Below are 18,896 nucleotides of genomic sequence, written 5' to 3'. Positions count from 1 at the left end.
ATCTATTTTGACTTTTATCACGTCTTTAATATTTGGCTGGGTTCACGATAATATTACAGCAAATCGCGCCAATTTTATTGAACAACAGAACAAATAACAATTGTTGTTGTTTGTTTTTAATATACCTATTTATTTGCAATTAGTATAAATAATAAAAAAACTATATTGTTGGATTCATAAGGGCAGATCAATTAAAAACTAAACAACAATAATGAAGGTAAGTTATTGGACAATAACATAACCAGTCAACTTGTTGATTAAAAACAGTTTGTTTACAATGTTAAATTATTTATAAAATAATAATAATAATTTAATTATAGAATAACAAAAAAGGACATCGTACAAGAAAACAATTGATTGCTGAAAAAGAAGCAGCATCAAAACGTCTTGTCGATCAAGCTAATTTATTGAAGGATCCACTTGAAGCATTACCTGGTTTTCATAGCTACACAACACCTGATGGTACAGAAATAAAATTACAATGTCATAGAGTTGGTGATTTAGATAATGATAAATTAACATGGATATTTAGTTTGATGGAAAGAAATATGGTTGAGTATTACAAAGCATCAAGCTGGGGATGGAATCAAAGCTCCAAAAGAAAAGAATTAACTGAACCAACAGCATGGTATCTCATTGCAACAATGAATGATGAATTAGTTGGTTTTTCACATTTTCGTTATGACATGGATTTTGGTATTGAAGTTTTATACTGGTAAGTTAATTAAAATAAAAAGTAATAATTTAAACAATCATCTACTTTGAATGTTTAATAATTTTATTCCTTTTTTTTTAATTTTAGTTATGAATTGCAATTAGAAACTAAAGCAAGAAGAAAAGGTATTGGTAAATTTTTCATGAATGCTCTTGAAGAACTTGCAAAAAAAAGTTCAATGAAAAAAGTTGTACTAACGACACTCAAGAAAAATACTGATGCAAATTTGTTTTATGAAAAACTTGGGTAAATATAATACTAAATAATTAATTTTTAAATTTAAATTAATTATTTGTTATTGTATTGATTATTAATTTAATTGTAATAATTATTTTTTAGATACAGACTTGATAAATCAAGTCCAGGTGATTGGGAAGATATGGACTACATGATTTTAAGTAAATAAATTGAACTTTGTAGTCATCATTAAATAAATTAAATGATTAAAAGAAAAAATAAATATTTGATTATCGATATGAACATTATAACGTCTAAAATAAAACATTATTTCGAAAAGTTATCTTTATGTTGGCATTTTAAACAAACATAAGTAATTAAATTTTAATATTTTATAAATAAAAATTTTTGCCAAGATGCTGTTGCTCACTGGGGGATGTGAGCAGTAGCGGTTTGCAATTTTTTCGCGATGAAAAATCACATGAAAAAGAAAATTTGATTTTTTTATAAATAAAAAGAAATAAAAATCAAATGTCTAGAAGACCGATGACAGTTGTCGTTCTTCTAATAGAAGCTCACTTTTTTTTTTTTATAAATATACATATATGTTTATTAATTATCAAGTTTAGATTTACATTTTTTTTTTTTTTTTGATAAAAGAAAAACTTTTCCTTTTTCTAATTACAATAGTATAACTATTTGAACTCCAAATATTTGTTCAATGATTTTAGTTTCTTGATAAAATATAAATTTCATATGTACAATAAATCGCATTGTTAATTTAAATTATTTGGAAATAATAAAATTGGAAGTACAATCTCTGTTAAAAAATAAAATAATTAAAAATTACATAGCACAAATTATTGTAAGCCTAGTATAACAAAAAAAAAATAACAAAAAACAATATAATAAAATAATCTGTTTTAATGTGCTAAATAATTTAATGTAAATAAATAATAATTTGAGTAAAAATTTTTTTGTTCTTTTCAAAATTTAAATTAAATAAAATTTTTAATTATTAAAAATGTATTTTGATTCTAATCACTTGGCACTTTCATTCGGTTATTTTTCGTATTGACAATAATTTTATATTATATATTTTTCACTCAATTGATATATTATATTTTCTTATTTTAATTCGTTTCTTAAATTCGTTTGGTATCAAAGTTGATCTACAAAAATTGATTATAATAATTGTGATGGATTTTTTTTTTTTAATTTATAAACAGGATATAAATGAACCCGCAGGGCGGCAGTATGTGGCTGTTCAAATAAGAAAAAAAAAAAAAAAAAAAACTTATTCCATTGTGAGAAGTAAATCATCACCCTCAATTTTGGATCCTGATTTGACATCAAGACTTTTTATTTTGCCAGCTTTTGGTGCTTGTACAACCATTTCCATTTTCATGGCTGATATGACAACAAGTGCAGCACCTTTTTCAACAGTATCACCAACTTTTACCCTCAAATCTATAACAGTACCAGGCATTGGTGCACCAACTTGATCTTTATCACTTTTATTTGCTTTTGGATGAATATGAAGTTCCTGAAAAAAGAAAAAACCCATTAATAATCAGTTCAAATTAAAAAGAAATACATAGCAATGAAAATTTACCTTGACAGCTTCTTTGTCTTTAATAAAAACAGATCTAAGTTGTCCATTCATTTCAAAAAATACTTCTCTTTCACCATTTGGTGTAAGATCTTCAGCCATTGCCAATGTTTTAATTCCCAATGTTTTACCTTTTTCAATAGTAACATCGAATTCTTCACCAACTTTTGGTCCAGTTAAAAATATTCTTGTTTCTAATTTATCAACTGGTCCAAAATTTTCTCTAAATGTTAAATAATCATTTGTAACTTGTGGATAAAGTGCTGCTGACATAACATCATTTTCCGTAATTGTTGGATGATTATCTCTTAATTCTTTTTCTAATTTATTAAAATCTAATGGTGATAAAGATTCACCAGGTCTACCATTAACTCTTGGCATATCTTTGAGTATTTTTGATCTTAATGGTTCTGGAAAACCTCCATGTGGTTCACCAATAGCACCTTGTAAAAATTCAACAACTGATTTTGGAAATGATAATTCTTCAGCTTTATCTAAAACATCATTTGCTGTTAATTTATTTTGTACCATAAATTGTGCAAAATCACCAACAACTTTTGAGCTTGGTGTTACTTTAATAATATCACCAAGTAATAAATTTGCTTCTCTATATGCTTTTTTAACATCTTCAAAAAATTCACCAAGACCCAATGAATATGCTTGAAATTGTAAATTAGTATATTGTCCACCTGGTATTTCATTTAAATAAACATCAGCATTACCAGATTTCATTGTTGTTGTACATTCAAATGGTGCATATAATGTTCTTGTTTGTTCCCAATATGCTGAATACTCTGATACATCACGTAAATCAAAATTTGTATCAATATCAGTACCTTGTAATGATGCAACAATTGCACCCATTGATGGTTGACTTGTCATACCTGACATACTATCAACAGCAACATCAACAACATCAGCACCAGCTTTAGCACATTCAAGCATTGCAGCAACACCAGCACCAGCTGTATCATGTGTATGTATATGTATTGGTATATCTGGATGTTTTTGTCTTATTGCATCAATTAATATACCAGCAGCTTTTGGTTTTAATAAACCAGCCATATCTTTAATACACAATACATGTGTACCAGCTTTAACTAATTCATCAGCTAAATTTGTATAATATTTAAGATCATATTTTTGACGTGATAAATCACTAACATCACCAGTATATGATATTGCTGCTTCAACAACACCACCAGCTTTACCAGCAGCTTCCATACCCAATATTAAATTTGGCAAATAATTTAATGAATCAAATACACGAAATATATCCATACCACATTTAACTGATAAATCACAAAATTTATAAACAACATTATCAGGATAATTTGTATAACCAACAGCATTTGCACCACGTAATAACATTTGAAATGGTATATTTGGTATTGCTTTTCTCATAGCTTCTAAACGTTCCCATGGACATTCATGAAGAAAACGTAGTGCCACATCAAATGTTGCACCACCCCAATTTTCAAGTGAATAAAGATTATTAAATTTATGAGCTACATATGGTGATATGTTTAATAAATCATGTGAACGAATTCTCGTTGCTAAAAGTGACTGATGAGCATCACGAAATGTTGTGTCCATTAAGAGTAATTTTTTTTCATTTCTTACTGCTTTTGCAAAACCTTCTGGACCTTGTTCTAAAAGTATATGACGTAGACCTTTTGGTGGCTCCAAAATATCTTTAATAATTGAGAAAAAAAAATACATATATTATTCAATTGTATTGTCTTGGATTGAGGGGTTTTTTTTATCTGTTTTTATGCAAACAAATAAGGTGGTTTTTTGTTAAGCAACAGAAGCATATTTTATTAAATCAACAATTAGAAAAATAAAAGTTTTTTTTGTGATTAAAATAAAAGCCGAGGATAACATAGCAAAATGTTGAAAAATAATGATGTGATTGTTCTACCTGCAATGTCCGCATCTTCGTCTTCAACAGCTGCAAGTTTAGTATAGTCTAAAAGAAAAAAAAACGAAAAATTGCCAACGAAAAAAAAATAAATAATAAAACCACATGCCAAATGAAATAATGATTTCTTTTTTTCTTGTCGTTTTAAAAATCCTTCTTTTCTAAATGTTTTATATGATTTAAAAATTTTTAACACATATAATGAATTTTATTTTTTTTCTTTTTAAAAATAATGAGTGTAAATAATTTTTAAAAAATATATAAAGAAAACATAAAAAAAATTAGCCAAAAGTAGTGATTCCAATAGCAAAGCTTCACTTTTTTTTTTTTTTTTTTTATATAAATGTTCTTGATGAATTATATATGAATATTTTTGTGTATTTAAAATTGTGCTATCTACGTGAATAAATTAAACAAAAATTTATATATTTAAAAATAAATAAATAAAAAATGTTGAAAACTTACCAACAGGAATAGTAGGAATGTGTGGTTTAATTGTAGCTGGTTTAAGTTGTGTTGCCAATGGTGTAGATGGTCCATTAACAAGTACAGTACCAATATAATTAAGTAATTTTTGTGCTCTATTTCTGCTTGTTTGAAATTTAAATAATTGTGGATTTTCATCAATAAAATATGTATCAACATTGCCATTTAAAAATTTTTGATTTTCCAAAACATTTAATAAAAATGGTATATTTGTTTTAACACCACGTATACGAAATTCTCTTAATGCACGATTCATTTTAGCACATGATGATTGTAAATCACAAGAATGTGCAATAACTTTAACAAGTAGTGAATCATAATATGGTGATATAATTGCACCAGCAAATGCTGATGCTGAATCAAGTCTAATTCCCATACCTTCACCAGATCTAAATACTTCAATTCTTCCAGTATCTGGTTGAAAATTTTTAGCTGGATCTTCAGTTGTAACACGACATTGTATTGCATAACCACGTGTATGAATTTTATCTTGTGTCATACCAAGTTCAGGTAATGTCATACCTTCAGCAATTCTAATTTGTGATTGTACCAAATCAATACCAGTTATTTCTTCAGTAACAGTATGTTCAACTTGTAATCTTGCATTAACTTCAATAAAATAAAAATTACCAGTTTCATCAACTAAAAATTCAACTGTACCAGCATTTGAATAACCAACATGACGTGCTAATTTAACAGCATGTTCAGTCATTTTATTACGTACATTTTCATTAAGTGATGGTGCTGGTGCAATTTCAACAACTTTTTGATGACGTCTTTGTACTGAACAATCACGTTCATAAAGATGTACAACATTACCAGCTTTATCACCAAGTAATTGTACTTCAATATGACGTGGACGTTCAATGAATTTTTCAATAAACATTGCACCATCACCAAATGCTGCTTTAGCCTCAGATGATGCACGATTAAACATTTCTGTAACTTCTTCCATTTGTCGTACAACTCTCATACCACGTCCACCACCACCATATGCAGCTTTAAATATTACTGGAAGACCATGTTTTTGACAAAATGACATTGCTTCATCAGCTGTTGTAACTGGTCCATCAGTACCAGGTACAATTGGTACACCAGCAGCAATTGCTGCTTGTCTAGCAGCAACTTTATCACCCATTTGTTGTACAACTTTTGGACTTGGACCAATAAATCTAATACCAGCATCAACAACTGATTGTGCAAAATCTGATCTTTCAGATAAAAAACCATAACCAGGATGTATTGCATCAATATTATTTTCTTGTGCAATTCTTATTATTTCTGGTATATTTAAATATGCAGCAACTGGTGGTAGCCCTTTACCAACAATATATCCTTCATCAGCTTTTTGTCTGTGCATTTGCATTTTATCTTGTTCAGAATAAATTGCAACTGATCTTATACCCAATTCATTACATGCACGAAAAACACGTATTGCTATTTCACCACGATTTGCAACTAATACACTACGTATTGGTTTGTACTGGACATCTGTGCCAAAATTTTGATTTAATATACGATATATAGTACGTTGATGAGCCAAGGCCCTGCTTGCTCTATGTGCCGAATACATATTTATTTAATTAATATTTTTATTTCTTTTTTAATTTATTCAAATGACTTTTTATTGAGGTAGAATAATATAAATCTATTTTTGATTTCTATATGATCATTTGTTGTTAATATATTTTTGTTTATATATATTTAACTTGTCTTGGACATAAAATTTCTGCGTGATTATTCTGAAATAATAAAAGATAAAAAAATTATTATTATTCAAAGAAAATATTTGGATTCCTTGAAATATTTTTACAAGTTATTAACAAAAAAATTACGTGACAATTTTACAAGAGATAAAACAAAGTTATTATTATCAATAGCTCAATACTTGGAAGTATGATAATTTAAAAAAAAATATATTTATAAAATAAATCCATTTGAGGAATAAAATTTTAATTATAATTTTACGTTGATAGTAATAAAACCTGCACATTGACAACTTTATTAACGACATATCAACAAGTTTAAATTCCAGTAATTTTTTTTACTTAAACCAACAAACAGACCAGTCTAAAATTTACTCAGTTTGACTTTCTTTTTTTTTTTTCCCTCTTATCATTATTTATTTATACAATTTTTTTTTTTTTTTTTTTTCAAATTAAAATTTATAATGCAATGATTATGCAAGACAAATCGAAAATTTATTTTTCTTTTAAACATCAAAAACTGTTTTGTAAAAAAAAAAATAAAAAACTTTATGTACATGAATTTTAAACTGGAATCGTTTAGATAAATCAAATGACCTAGACCTGACAATCAGATTAAAAAAAAACAAAAAGATAAATCAGTGTCTGGTCAACTTTCATGTGTGATAAAAGGTATTTTTTTTTTTTTTTTATTTGTTAAACTTTGTTTAGGTTCACATATTAATGTTCAACATGCAAAAAAATTTTAAATTATTATAGATAATAAAACATTGTAATCATGATGATATTGTACATTGATAACTAACAATTATCTTTGATATATATTTGATATTTTCAATTGTCATATTGACACTTTTGACACTGTGTAAGTCATTCATTATTTATATACAGATGCCTATAAACATAATGTGTTCCTTGAATAGAAATATTAATGAATATTTAAAAAAATAAATTGAAAATAAATTATTTCTTTTATTCGTTTTATTGTAATAATTATTTCAAGCGTTATATCATCGAAAAATATATAAAAATAGATATTTTTAAATTTTTTCTATCATCAACAATTACATGATTTTATGAAAAATAATTTTTTTTAAATGCAACTAAAAAATAATGCCAATGCTCAATTGTAATGTTTGTTCAAAATAATAATATTATACTATAAACTTTGAAAGGGTCCAAAGTCCACGAGACTTTTGCTGACTGGTGCTATCAACAATCATCAACTTATTGAATGAAAAAATAATAAAGCTTAAAGAAAATCCAAGAGTTAAAAAAAATAAATAAATAAATAATAATTAAAATAAAAATAAATATACAAACTAAATAAATTTTTAAACATAAAAATTATGTTTTAAAATAAATAAATTAATTCTTTAAAGATAATAATAATTATTAAATTAAAAAAATTCAAAATTGGCACGTATAAATTCTAAAATTAATTATAGACTATTTTCTTTTTAATTTAAATTTTAAATAATATTATTATTATTGTTAAATAAATAAAGAGAGAATTTTTTTTTTTTCCCAATTGTTTAATATAAAAAGCTATCATTGTTATTATTATTTTATTTTTTATGAAATTAATTAAAAAACGTTTATCATGTTATGAGGCTTCTCAAGTAAAATTGAAATACTTTTGGCTTCTTGCCAGTCATGAAGATGCTGTAAAGTACTGATAAATTTCATGACTATAAAAAAAAAAAAAAAGAAAATTACACTACAACAAAAAAAAAAGGTATATAAAAAAGATATAAGGTACTTATAAAGTTAGATTAAAATTTTTTAAAAAGGTTCTATGAACCTTTGATGATTGATTGCATGGCAAATTTGCTACCAACAATGATACTTGTCTAGGTCACTGGGGCATTTTATATTGATCAAGTACATTTGTTTTTATTATTTTCAAACTCAAATCATCATTCAAATATTCCTTCAAAAAATAATAAACAACAAAATTAATTTAAAGTGCATTAAAAATCTTTCAGACTACCTTGTATTTTTTAATTTATTAAAAAATCAATATCGATTATTAATGAGTATACATTAATGAATATTAATTATCAATTTTTATGTTATTTTTTTTTTATTAATATCAGCTGACTATACATTGAAAAATTCGGTCAAGGATGAACCATGTTTTCACGATATTATCAAGTAAAATGGCCAAAAAAAAAAAAAAATATAAATAAATATTTAAATAAATTTTAAAATGATCTATTGAATACTCAATATCGATAAATAACATTTAAAATTTAAACATAAAATTATTGATGAATAAAAAACCGGTTTTTTAAATTCTTTTAATGATCCTACTAAATCATATATTAATAATAAAAATTTATTTATATTAATTATAATGTTTACTTAAAAATATTAATAAAAAAAATTAATATTATTTTGAAAATATTGATTAGGGTAAATTAAAAGTCGTGCAAGGTGACAGGAAAATCATAGTCACGTAGACATAAATTATTATTCTACAATTTATCATTTATTTTTTTTTTTAATTTTCTTATTTTTTTTTTCAATTTTATAACTTGTAATTTGCTTGTAAACATGATCAATAATTTCAACAATCTAATTATTTTAAAAACATTTTTATTCATGGAAAAAACCACTTAAAAAAATTACTCCAAAGTACTATTATTTATTCATTTCGTAATAGAAAAAAAAAAAAAAAAAATAGTATTTCGATTTAAAAGAAAAACTATCATTTCGATTTGTTTTCGATTTCAAAAAAAAAAAAAAAAAAATGAGAACGAAAATATTGTTTGATGTGCTATTAAAAAGAGACCTTTCACCCGAAAGAAAAATAATACTTGATATCAAGCTTAAATTAACATGTTTAATATAATTATATAAATAAAAAAAATAAAAATTTCGTTGTTATAAGTACGTGCATGTTTGTGTATGATGTCTAATTATTATAAAAATAATAATAATAATTTGTAATTAAATTTTGATTTAATTACTGTATTATTAAATTATTATTTATTTTTTTTTCGGTTTTTTAATGAAAATTATTATGTCATAGACTTACGTGTTGTATTATGCCGGAGCAGAAGTAAATAGTAGTCCAGACTGTCCGGCTATAACTCTGTGGCCGTACTAAAAAAATATAATCTTGTCTTTGGCACACATGCGTTCACCAGTGTTCGACCTTTACTGAAATAACCAAGCAACTTGTTTTATGATTGTAATTGTAATTGTGTATTTCAGTGTGTTCTATTGATACATACCCATACCCATATGTATTTCGTGATATGATTAAAAAAATAAAAATAACAAAACGAAAAAAAAAATACATAACACTACACATACACAACACATTTAAGTTTGTTTTTATGTCATGTGTCAAAAAAAATGGAGGGGATTTTATATCGCCACCTGGTTGTTCTTTTTAAAAGTAAGTTTGAATTAAAATTTATTTATAAAACGTAAAACAATTAAATTTTTTTAGATAAAAAAAAATAAAAATAAATTTTTTCAAAAGTTATAATAATAATTAATATTATAGGTATATTTTTAAAAAATAAACAAATAAACAGATTTGTTATTTTTATTTTTAAATTGTTTTCAAAATTTTTAATTATTTTGTTTATTTGTTTAGAATGTAATAGATAGTGTTTGATGAATTTTTGATAAATTTATATTTTTATACATCAAAAGGATATTTATTTGAATCATTTAAAGCCTCAAGTGTTGGAAGAGGGTAAAATTAATTAAGTCTTGATTATAAAATTAGGGTCGACAATATATATCACACACACATCCTCAGTACACCTTCCGCAATATTTATTTGATATAATTATTAAACGAAATTTAAACAAAGAAATTGCATGATTCATAAGGTATAATTTAAAAATTATACGATCAAGTATCAACAATCAATTTTCTTATTTTAATTTTGATGTAACAAAAAAAATTATATATAACAATATTTACATATTAAAATAAATTTATAATATTAAAATTTTATAGCCTTATGGATATGCTTTCAACATTTAATTAAACATTGTTTGGTAATTTCAATTTTAATGCATTGATATAATTAATCTCAAGACCTTGAACATAAATATGTTGATTCTTCGATATCTTACGCAATTTGACAGTTTTTTTATTCCTTATTTCTTTTTTATTTTAAAGAAAAAATTGACTTGATGAGACGTCAAGGTCATGACAAGTTCGACGACTCGTTTTTTTAATTGATTTTTCGAAATTTACATTAAACATATATATATATATATTTTAACACAGCTTCATTTTTTTATATATATTTATTTTTTTTTTTGTGATGGTAAAACCATAGAGCCATTGATAAATTTTTTGCAAATTGATTTTAGCAAAATTTAATCCATCAACTCTGTTTCAACTCCATTAACATTTATAATAATTATTCTACGATAAGAAACAATTCTTTCAGGTATCAGTGCTTCCTCTATATTATTAAATTTACATTTTTTCATTTTAGTTTCTGTCAGAATCAATACACAAACAATCAAAAACATTACAGCCATCAAAGTCACCAATATAGCTAATAATTGTTCTGTCATTTCATAGCTTGTCTGAAAAAAATAAGCAAACAATCTATTTTATTATTTATATAATCATCATTTATAATACCATTAATTTATCATTTTTATTAATTTCTATCTTGCAGTTTATCTGCAATTTTTATCTATTCATTTTAAAATAATAATAACACAGTTTTTTTTATTATTTACCTTAAAATTTCCATAAGATGATGATGATTTCGAAAATGGCCATTTTTCATTCCAAGGTATTATTGTACCTTCAGGTGTTTTGAATATTAAACCCTCAAGGCTTAAATCATTTGCCAATACACTTGTTGTAATATTACCTTTTTTATATGATGTTATACCAACTTCCATATACATTTTTGGTATAGTTTCATTTTCACGAAGTTTGAGTGTAACTCTAGGCATTTTAGCTCTTTTAAATGTACTTGTTGAACTTTTTACAAGTGGTGGTGGTGTTGTTGTTGTTGTTGTTATTATTGTAGTATCAATATTATCATACTTTATATTTGTATCATTTTTTAAAATTAATGGCAACGCTCCGAAAAAAATGAAGCCCATTATTATTATTAAACAACAGTACATTGTTTCAGCTCTTTCTTGTAATGTTGATAATTCGTCCGAATGACAATCACAAAATGTATGAAACATTGAATGTTGAGATTCGACATCACTTTTTTTAACTGTTGTTTCATACATTTTTAACTTCTAAAAAATAAATACAATATAATAATTGATTGATTATTATTATAATAATCTAATAAAAAAATAAAATATTACAAATATAAATAAATTGTAATAATATAGAAATACTTACATTTTTTAATGACACTAAAACTCTAAAATTAACAAAACAAAAATGTTAATAATTTTATCAGTTGTATCCCGGCAACTGAGGGCTGTCATCCAGACATGAGGGTCTGGGATAAAAATAGAATTTAGGAGAAACAAGAATTAAAATGCGCTTGCGTTAAAATTTATTCCTTAAACATTAAATACACCTACATATATTAAACCCTTTTTTTAATGGTAAATTTATCCTTTTACATTAACACTCAAGAAGCCCAGGTGTTGCTAAAGGCAAAATAAAAAATAAATGCAATATACAAGACTTGTTTGTCGTGTATATTTTTTTTATATATTACTTTAAATAGGTAATACAAAAATATATATAATTGGAAGACGTAATTTCGTTGATTATTATTTTATCCCCTGAGGATTATTAAATTTAATTATAAAAACTAATTTTTCTCATTTCTTTAACATATATATATCCTTTTTTAAATGATAATTTTTATTACTGCATTGTTGGCATTGCTGTTGATGATGTTATGTCTGTTGCATCATCTGAACGCCAAAGCTGTGTAATGGTTTTAGTCTGAGTATGGAAATTAATTCCCTAAAAAAAAAGAAAAAATATATTAGATAATGTTCAAATTGATTTTATATTTATCAGTAATCAACTTACGTATTTTCCATAGAAATGATTATCACCAAGGAATGATCCTTTATTACCAGTAAAACTAAACATTGGTAATGGAACTGGAATTGGTACATTAATACCAACTTGTCCAGCTTCAATTCTATCAACAAATGTTCTTGCAGTTGCACCATTAATTGTAAATATTGCTGTTCCATTACCATATGGACTATTATTTATAATATTAATTGCATCATCCATTGTATCAGCAAACATAACATTTAAAACTGGTCCAAATATTTCTTCTTTATAACATTTCATATGTGATTTAACATCAGAAATAATTGTTGGTCCAACAAAATTACCATTTTCATAACCAGGTACAATAATATTACGTCCATCTAAATCAACTTTAGCATTTTCATTAATACCAGATTCAATAAGTTGATGAATTCTTATTTTAGATTGTGTTGATATAACTGGACCTAAATCAGCACCAGCTATATGACCAGCATTGACTTTTAATTTTTTAGCAGCATCAACCAATTCTGGTAGCCAATCTTTTGATTTACCAACAAATATTGCAACAGATAATGCCATACAACGTTGACCAGCAGCACCAAATGCAGCACCAACAATTTGTGATATTGTTTTATTTTTATTAGCATCTGGCATAACAATACAATGATTTTTAGCAGCCATATTACATTGTACACGTTTACCATGTGCACTACTTTGCTTGTAAATATATTTACCCTGAAAAAAAAAATTAAAAAAAAAGTCAAATTAAATATAAAATGTATTTCGAAATAAATTAAAGTTGAATGAACTAAAGAGGGTCAATATGAGGGTCATTCATTGCTTGTAATATTATACAGGCAATGAATATTTTTTGATAGTCATTGTTAAATATTAAATTAAATTTTTCGACTAGGGGAAATAAAATAATGAATTATATATAATTTAAAATAAAACATACAGCTTGATCTGATCCAACAAATGACACAGCTTTAATATCTGGATTTTCACATATAAAATCAACAGCATCATGTTGTCCATGAATGATATTTAAGAGACCTGGTGGTGCACCAGCTTTATTAAATAATTCAGCAAGGATCATTGATGCACCTGGTACTCTTTCTGATGGTTTTAATATTGTTGCATTACCACATGCAACTGATATTGGAAATGACCATAATGGTATCATTGCTGGAAAATTAAATGGACATATTGATGCTGTAACACCAAGTGGTATTTTATAAGATATTATATCCATATCTGTTGCAACATTTGGAGTTGATTCACCCTGTTGTAATGTTGGTATTGCTGTACAAAAATCAACGACCTCTGAAAAATTTAAATAACATGTTTATATAAATATTTTATTTTAAATTTTATAATGAATAATAATTGCTTATTTTAATTATTTTTAACTTACGTAAACCACGAAGAACATCACCCTCAGCATCTGCCATTGTTTTTCCATTTTCTTTAACAATATTTTCAGCAATTATTTTCTAAAATAAAAAATTATTTTTATTAAATTTATGCCCTTTAAATTTATCAATAAATATTTTAATAAATCTTACAGAATTTTCACGTATAAGTGCTTGATATTTTAGCATAAGTGTTTGTCTAGTAAGAACACTTGTATGTCTCCATTTTTCATATGCTATTTTTGCACAATCAACAGCACTTTGCATCTCATTTTTTGTTGATTTTGGAGTACGACATATTACTTTATTTGTTGCTGGATCATGTACATCAATAAATTCATTACTTTTTGAATCAACAAATTGTCCATTGATAAACATTTTCACTGCTGGGGCAGTGCTACTGTATGATCTCTTTGCAAGATGCATCTGAAATCATAAAAAAGATAAAATAATAAATATATTACAAAACTAATAAATCTTATGTTTTTATTATTTTATTTTACATTTTATTATCAATGCCAAATTGTCTTCGTGTTGGTGTATTGACAATTTAAAACTGATAACGATAAAAATAAAATAAACAACCTTCATCGACCGATTAACTTGAATTACCATATGGTAATTACTTAGTGTCTTTTTTTTCTTTATTCATAAGTATATGTTGAATTAAATGTGTTTAATTTAAATAAAAATTTAAGTGATAACAAAATTTAACTCTATTTGATATCAAGGACACAATAATTTAAAAAAAAAAAAAGAATATAGATAAAATTGTTAAATAAAAAAAAACATTAACATCAATAACAATTGATGTTGATTATTTATTTTAAATAAATATATTTTTAATATTTATAATATGAAATAATAGATAAAATTTAGCAATAATAAATTGTTATTATAAAAAATAGTGTTTATTATAAACAAAGTTTTGTCATACCTCAGATTTAGCTGTTCTTGCAAGTAAAGCCATTTTTTAAAAATTGACGTGTTAAATTTTTTGGAGTATTTATAACGAGGAAGATGATGATACTCTTGTGGCTTCTGGATGAAGAATAATTGCTCGGTAATTTGTGGCATGATAAAAAGTCACTTTCACTGTGTGTGTATTATATATACACATATATAATATCAATATATATTTTATAAACTCTTTTTTTATCTCTGTTTTTTATTTTTTTTTTTACTCCAATCTCTGATAACAATAATAAACATAAAATTTAAATTCCAGATGGTAACAGAGATTTCCATCTGACCTAGCTAATTTACTTTATTATTATTATTATTGATTATTTGTAAATAAAAAAAACAAACAAACAAACAATAAATAAATAAATATTATTTCAAAACAATAACTATTGTTTTGTTAAAAATAATAATAAAAAACATGCTGATAACATTTTCATAATCAAAAGTAATAAAATTCACACAAAAAAACAATATAAAATAAAAACAAAATGGAATTTTTTTCAATGCATCGGGTACAATGTTAATCGGGTACAACCTGACGTTAAAAATATAAAAGCGCATGCGTTATTTTAAATTATCCAATAAGATAACAGCATCAAGAGTGGTGGGAACACTCCAGACGCAACACATTATTACGTTTGGGTATTCTAAACATCATGTAAAATCCATTGTAAACCGCCATTTTAATATTGTATATGATCCCGGTTACTCGACGCCCGTGTCAAATTTTTTCAATTGCTCTCAAATTTGTTCAATTATTTTAAATAATATTTGTTTTTTTTTTTTTCGTAAATAATAATATACACATTGAGAAGCATTGACTGTCTTTTTGTAAAGATACAGTTTCAATAAAGCAAAACAATATTGAAGGTAAGCACTTGGCAATGGCGGAGGAACATAAAAATACCTCGTCAATTTATTAAACTAATAAAACTAACAATATAAATTAATAATAATAATAAGGCATATTAATAATACGCAAATAAAACCATAACAAAATTTGTTTTTTTTTTTTTTTTATTATTATTAAAGATTGAACACGCTATCCAGCTTCTCGGACACAATTAACCAAAGCGTATTAAAAAATAAAAAAAAAAAAAAGAAATCAAGGATTGAAAGTCTAACCTCACTTTAACAAGCCGGAAAAAAAAAAATATATATACATATATTAATTGTATATGTATATATAGATAAAAAAGAGTAGTCTTTTTTGGAGAATATGAATTTTTTTTCACAGTCTGGTGTAAAGATGGCCGATTTACAAGGTACACCGGTGTCACAAGATGCCTTGACAATAACACAATTGGAATTAGGAAATAATCCAAATGCCCTTGCATTGCGTAGACCATTTGACCCAGTGTCTCATGACCTGGACGTAACCTTTCGTCTTACTAGATTTGCTGATTTAAAAGGATGAGGGTGTAAAGTTCCTCAGGAGATTCTTAGTAAACTCCTTGAGGGACTACAAGCTGACGATGGTAGCGCCCAGGATCATGAACACAGTCATTTTATGCATATGGGTATTGGCAATACGCCAAGAATTGGTAAGATTTTATTTTCAAATTTATTATGTATCAATATATTTTATTTATAATGTTGGTCAATGTATTATTTAAGATGAGAGAATATTGACTATATTATTTTTATTTTAATGACTCTATTGTTATTTTTTTTTAATTAGGCATTGGCATGGATTCATCAGTGACACCATTGAGACATGGTGGATTAAGCCTTGTACAAACAACAGATTTTTTTTATCCACTTGTTGATGATCCTTACATGATGGGTAAGATTGATAACATCAATTGATCAAAACAGAAACAATTCCACAGGAAGAGTATCACTTGAATTTTATCTTTGAATATTATAATTTAATTTAAACCTTTTTTTTCTTTTTGTTTTATGTTTTTCTATAATTTAATTAGGTAAAATTGCATGTGCAAATGTATTGAGTGATTTGTACGCAATGGGTGTAACAGAGTGTGATAATATGCTGATGTTACTTGGTGTTAGTACAAAAATGACTGAAAAAGAACGTGATGTTGTTGTACCATTGATTATGAGAGGTTTTAAAGATTCAGCACTTGAAGCTGGTACAACTGTAACTGGTGGTCAAACTGTTGTTAATCCATGGTGTACAATTGGAGGTGTTGCATCAACTGTATGTCAACCAAATGAATACATTGTGTAAGTATTATTTTTTTTTATTTCTAATTTCAACAATTAAATTAACTTGAATAAAGACAAAAGAATGTTAATAAAGTTAAACAAATTAATTGTTGTTTAAATAAATATACTATTTAAAATGTGATGAAGATAATTTCACTGTATTCTTAAATGATCAAATGGTCCAGTGGTAAACAGCTGGATCATTAAATCTCAGATCTCTGGTTCGAATCCAGTGTGAGAAAAAAAAAAACCTGTTAATACAGTAGGATATTTCTTGATGGAATATTCTAAAGAACTTCAGGAATAATAACGTTGATATTGCTTAATCATGCACCCCATTATATTCTCATCGATAGATATTATGGTTCTAAGCATGTCAATATACTTTTTTTTTTTTTAATTATTGTTGTTTGCATTCAATAGTTAATAATAACTAAATTAGAATATTTTTTTTAAATAAAAATTTAGTCCAGACAATGCAGTTGTTGGAGATGTATTGGTATTGACAAAACCACTTGGTACACAAGTTGCTGTTAATGCACATCAATGGCTTGATCAGCCAGATCGTTGGAACAGAATAAAGCTTGTTGTCAGTGAAGATGATGTACGAAAAGCATATCAACGTGCCATGGACAGTATGTCGAGACTCAACAGAATTGGTAGATATAATTATATAATTTATAATAATAAATGTAATTGTCTTGACATGACTTTAATGTTATTATTTAAATTATTTTAACAGCTGCTCGTTTAATGCACAAATACAATGCTCATGGTGCAACAGATGTAACTGGTTTTGGTTTATTAGGACATGCACAAAATTTAGCAAAACATCAAAAAAATGAAGTTTCATTTGTTATTCATAATTTACCAGTTATATCAAAAATGGCAGCTGTTGCTAAAGCATGTGGTAATATGTTTCAATTATTACAAGGACATTCTGCTGAAACAAGTGGTGGTTTATTAATATGTTTACCACGTGAACAAGCAGCAGCATATTGTAAAGATATTGAAAAACAAGAAGGTTATCAAGCATGGATTATTGGAATTGTTGAAAAAGGCACAAGAACAGCAAGAATTATTGATAAACCTAGAGTTATTGAAGTACCAGCTAAAGAAAAAGATGGTGAACTTTGGTAACCCCTTCACAGGATTTATCAAAATAATTAAAATTTAAGAAAAAAAATTAAAATAATTATTATTTTTCAACTTGACATTACAAAAGACAAATTTCGTTTCTTTCTTTTTTTTTTATATTGAAAATTAATACTTACACATTCACGAGTGATTCACAAAATTAATTATAATTTTGCAATTTAAAAAATGCATCGTGTTACCAACACTTTTTTTTTTTTTTTTTTAATGCAAATTATAAACAATTATTTTTTTCATGTTAATTAGAATGAAAAGAAAAATTTTTGTGAATTTAACATTTTTTTTAATAACTATCTTTTTGTGCTACGTTTTATTCTTTGATAATTAAAATATTTTTCATGATTAGTTATTAAAAACAATAAAAAAAAAAAATGTTGATCATTCGTATTATCCTCTTCAAGGCCAATTAAAAACACAGATTATACCATAAAAAAAAATGTATAAAAGAAGAAATAATTCACACGATTGAAAAACATATTTTTATCAAAATGAGACCAACAAACTGATCATACATAAAGAAAAAAAAGCCAACGATATATAATAATTTTAAACATCTAAAAATATAAAATTTAAATAAACGCAGTGTAAA

General features: G+C 25.4%; 5 protein-coding genes across 9 annotated transcripts; 2 read left to right on the top strand and 3 right to left on the bottom strand.

Annotated features, from left to right (window-relative positions):
- Positions 1-67: 67 nt before the first annotated feature.
- Positions 68-1,541, top strand: LOC122854621 (N-alpha-acetyltransferase 40). The gene is made up of 4 exons (XM_044155447.1): positions 68-217; positions 321-715; positions 803-961; positions 1,055-1,541. Exons 1-4 carry the CDS (start codon positions 212-214, stop codon positions 1,119-1,121), a joined length of 627 nt encoding a protein of 208 aa, XP_044011382.1. The 5' UTR covers positions 68-211; the 3' UTR covers positions 1,122-1,541.
- Positions 1,542-1,937: 396 nt separating this feature from the next.
- Positions 1,938-9,973, bottom strand: LOC122854620 (pyruvate carboxylase, mitochondrial). Of its 2 annotated transcripts, XM_044155445.1 has the most exons (6): positions 9,863-9,973; positions 9,664-9,788; positions 4,894-6,656; positions 4,429-4,476; positions 2,508-4,198; positions 1,938-2,438 (listed from the first exon to the last, which is right to left on the bottom strand). In XM_044155445.1, exons 3-6 carry the CDS (start codon positions 6,485-6,487, stop codon positions 2,190-2,192), a joined length of 3,582 nt encoding a protein of 1,193 aa, XP_044011380.1. In that variant the 5' UTR covers positions 6,488-6,656; positions 9,664-9,788; positions 9,863-9,973; the 3' UTR covers positions 1,938-2,189. The 2 variants fall into 2 exon arrangements, with proteins under 2 accessions (XP_044011380.1, XP_044011381.1); XM_044155446.1 differs by lacking the exon at positions 4,429-4,476.
- Positions 9,974-10,172: 199 nt separating this feature from the next.
- Positions 10,173-12,094, bottom strand: LOC122854615. Of its 2 annotated transcripts, none has more exons than XM_044155438.1 (3): positions 11,979-12,094; positions 11,348-11,869; positions 10,173-11,188 (listed from the first exon to the last, which is right to left on the bottom strand). In XM_044155438.1, the coding sequence occupies exons 2-3, from the start codon at positions 11,858-11,860 to the stop codon at positions 10,973-10,975; spliced, it is 729 nt and encodes a 242-aa protein (XP_044011373.1). In that variant the 5' UTR covers positions 11,861-11,869; positions 11,979-12,094; the 3' UTR covers positions 10,173-10,972. The 2 variants fall into 2 exon arrangements, with proteins under 2 accessions (XP_044011373.1, XP_044011374.1); XM_044155439.1 differs by having other exon boundaries at positions 10,581-11,188; positions 11,348-11,866; positions 11,979-12,059.
- Positions 12,095-12,115: 21 nt separating this feature from the next.
- On the bottom strand, positions 12,116-15,142 carry LOC122854611 (probable methylmalonate-semialdehyde dehydrogenase [acylating], mitochondrial). Its single transcript, XM_044155426.1, has 6 exons — positions 14,955-15,142; positions 14,171-14,443; positions 14,020-14,098; positions 13,561-13,928; positions 12,630-13,337; positions 12,116-12,560 (listed from the first exon to the last, which is right to left on the bottom strand). Exons 1-6 carry the CDS (start codon positions 14,985-14,987, stop codon positions 12,459-12,461), a joined length of 1,563 nt encoding a protein of 520 aa, XP_044011361.1. The 5' UTR covers positions 14,988-15,142; the 3' UTR covers positions 12,116-12,458.
- Positions 15,143-15,593: 451 nt separating this feature from the next.
- On the top strand, positions 15,594-18,748 carry LOC122854614 (inactive selenide, water dikinase-like protein). 3 transcript variants are annotated; one of them, XM_044155435.1, is made up of 6 exons: positions 15,594-15,853; positions 16,221-16,527; positions 16,665-16,769; positions 16,909-17,170; positions 17,621-17,811; positions 17,895-18,748. In XM_044155435.1, exons 2-6 carry the CDS (start codon positions 16,233-16,235, stop codon positions 18,290-18,292), a joined length of 1,251 nt encoding a protein of 416 aa, XP_044011370.1. In that variant the 5' UTR covers positions 15,594-15,853; positions 16,221-16,232; the 3' UTR covers positions 18,293-18,748. The 3 variants fall into 3 exon arrangements, with proteins under 3 accessions (XP_044011370.1, XP_044011369.1, XP_044011371.1); XM_044155434.1 differs by having other exon boundaries at positions 15,613-15,853; positions 16,200-16,527; XM_044155436.1 differs by having other exon boundaries at positions 15,613-15,853; positions 16,016-16,527.
- Positions 18,749-18,896: the final 148 nt, after the last annotated feature.

The sequence above is a fragment of the Aphidius gifuensis genome, linkage group LG4 (assembly GCF_014905175.1).
Source record: "Aphidius gifuensis isolate YNYX2018 linkage group LG4, ASM1490517v1, whole genome shotgun sequence".
Classification (NCBI taxonomy): Eukaryota; Metazoa; Arthropoda; class Insecta; order Hymenoptera; family Braconidae; genus Aphidius; species Aphidius gifuensis.
This window is presented reverse-complemented; position numbering and strand designations above follow the sequence as displayed.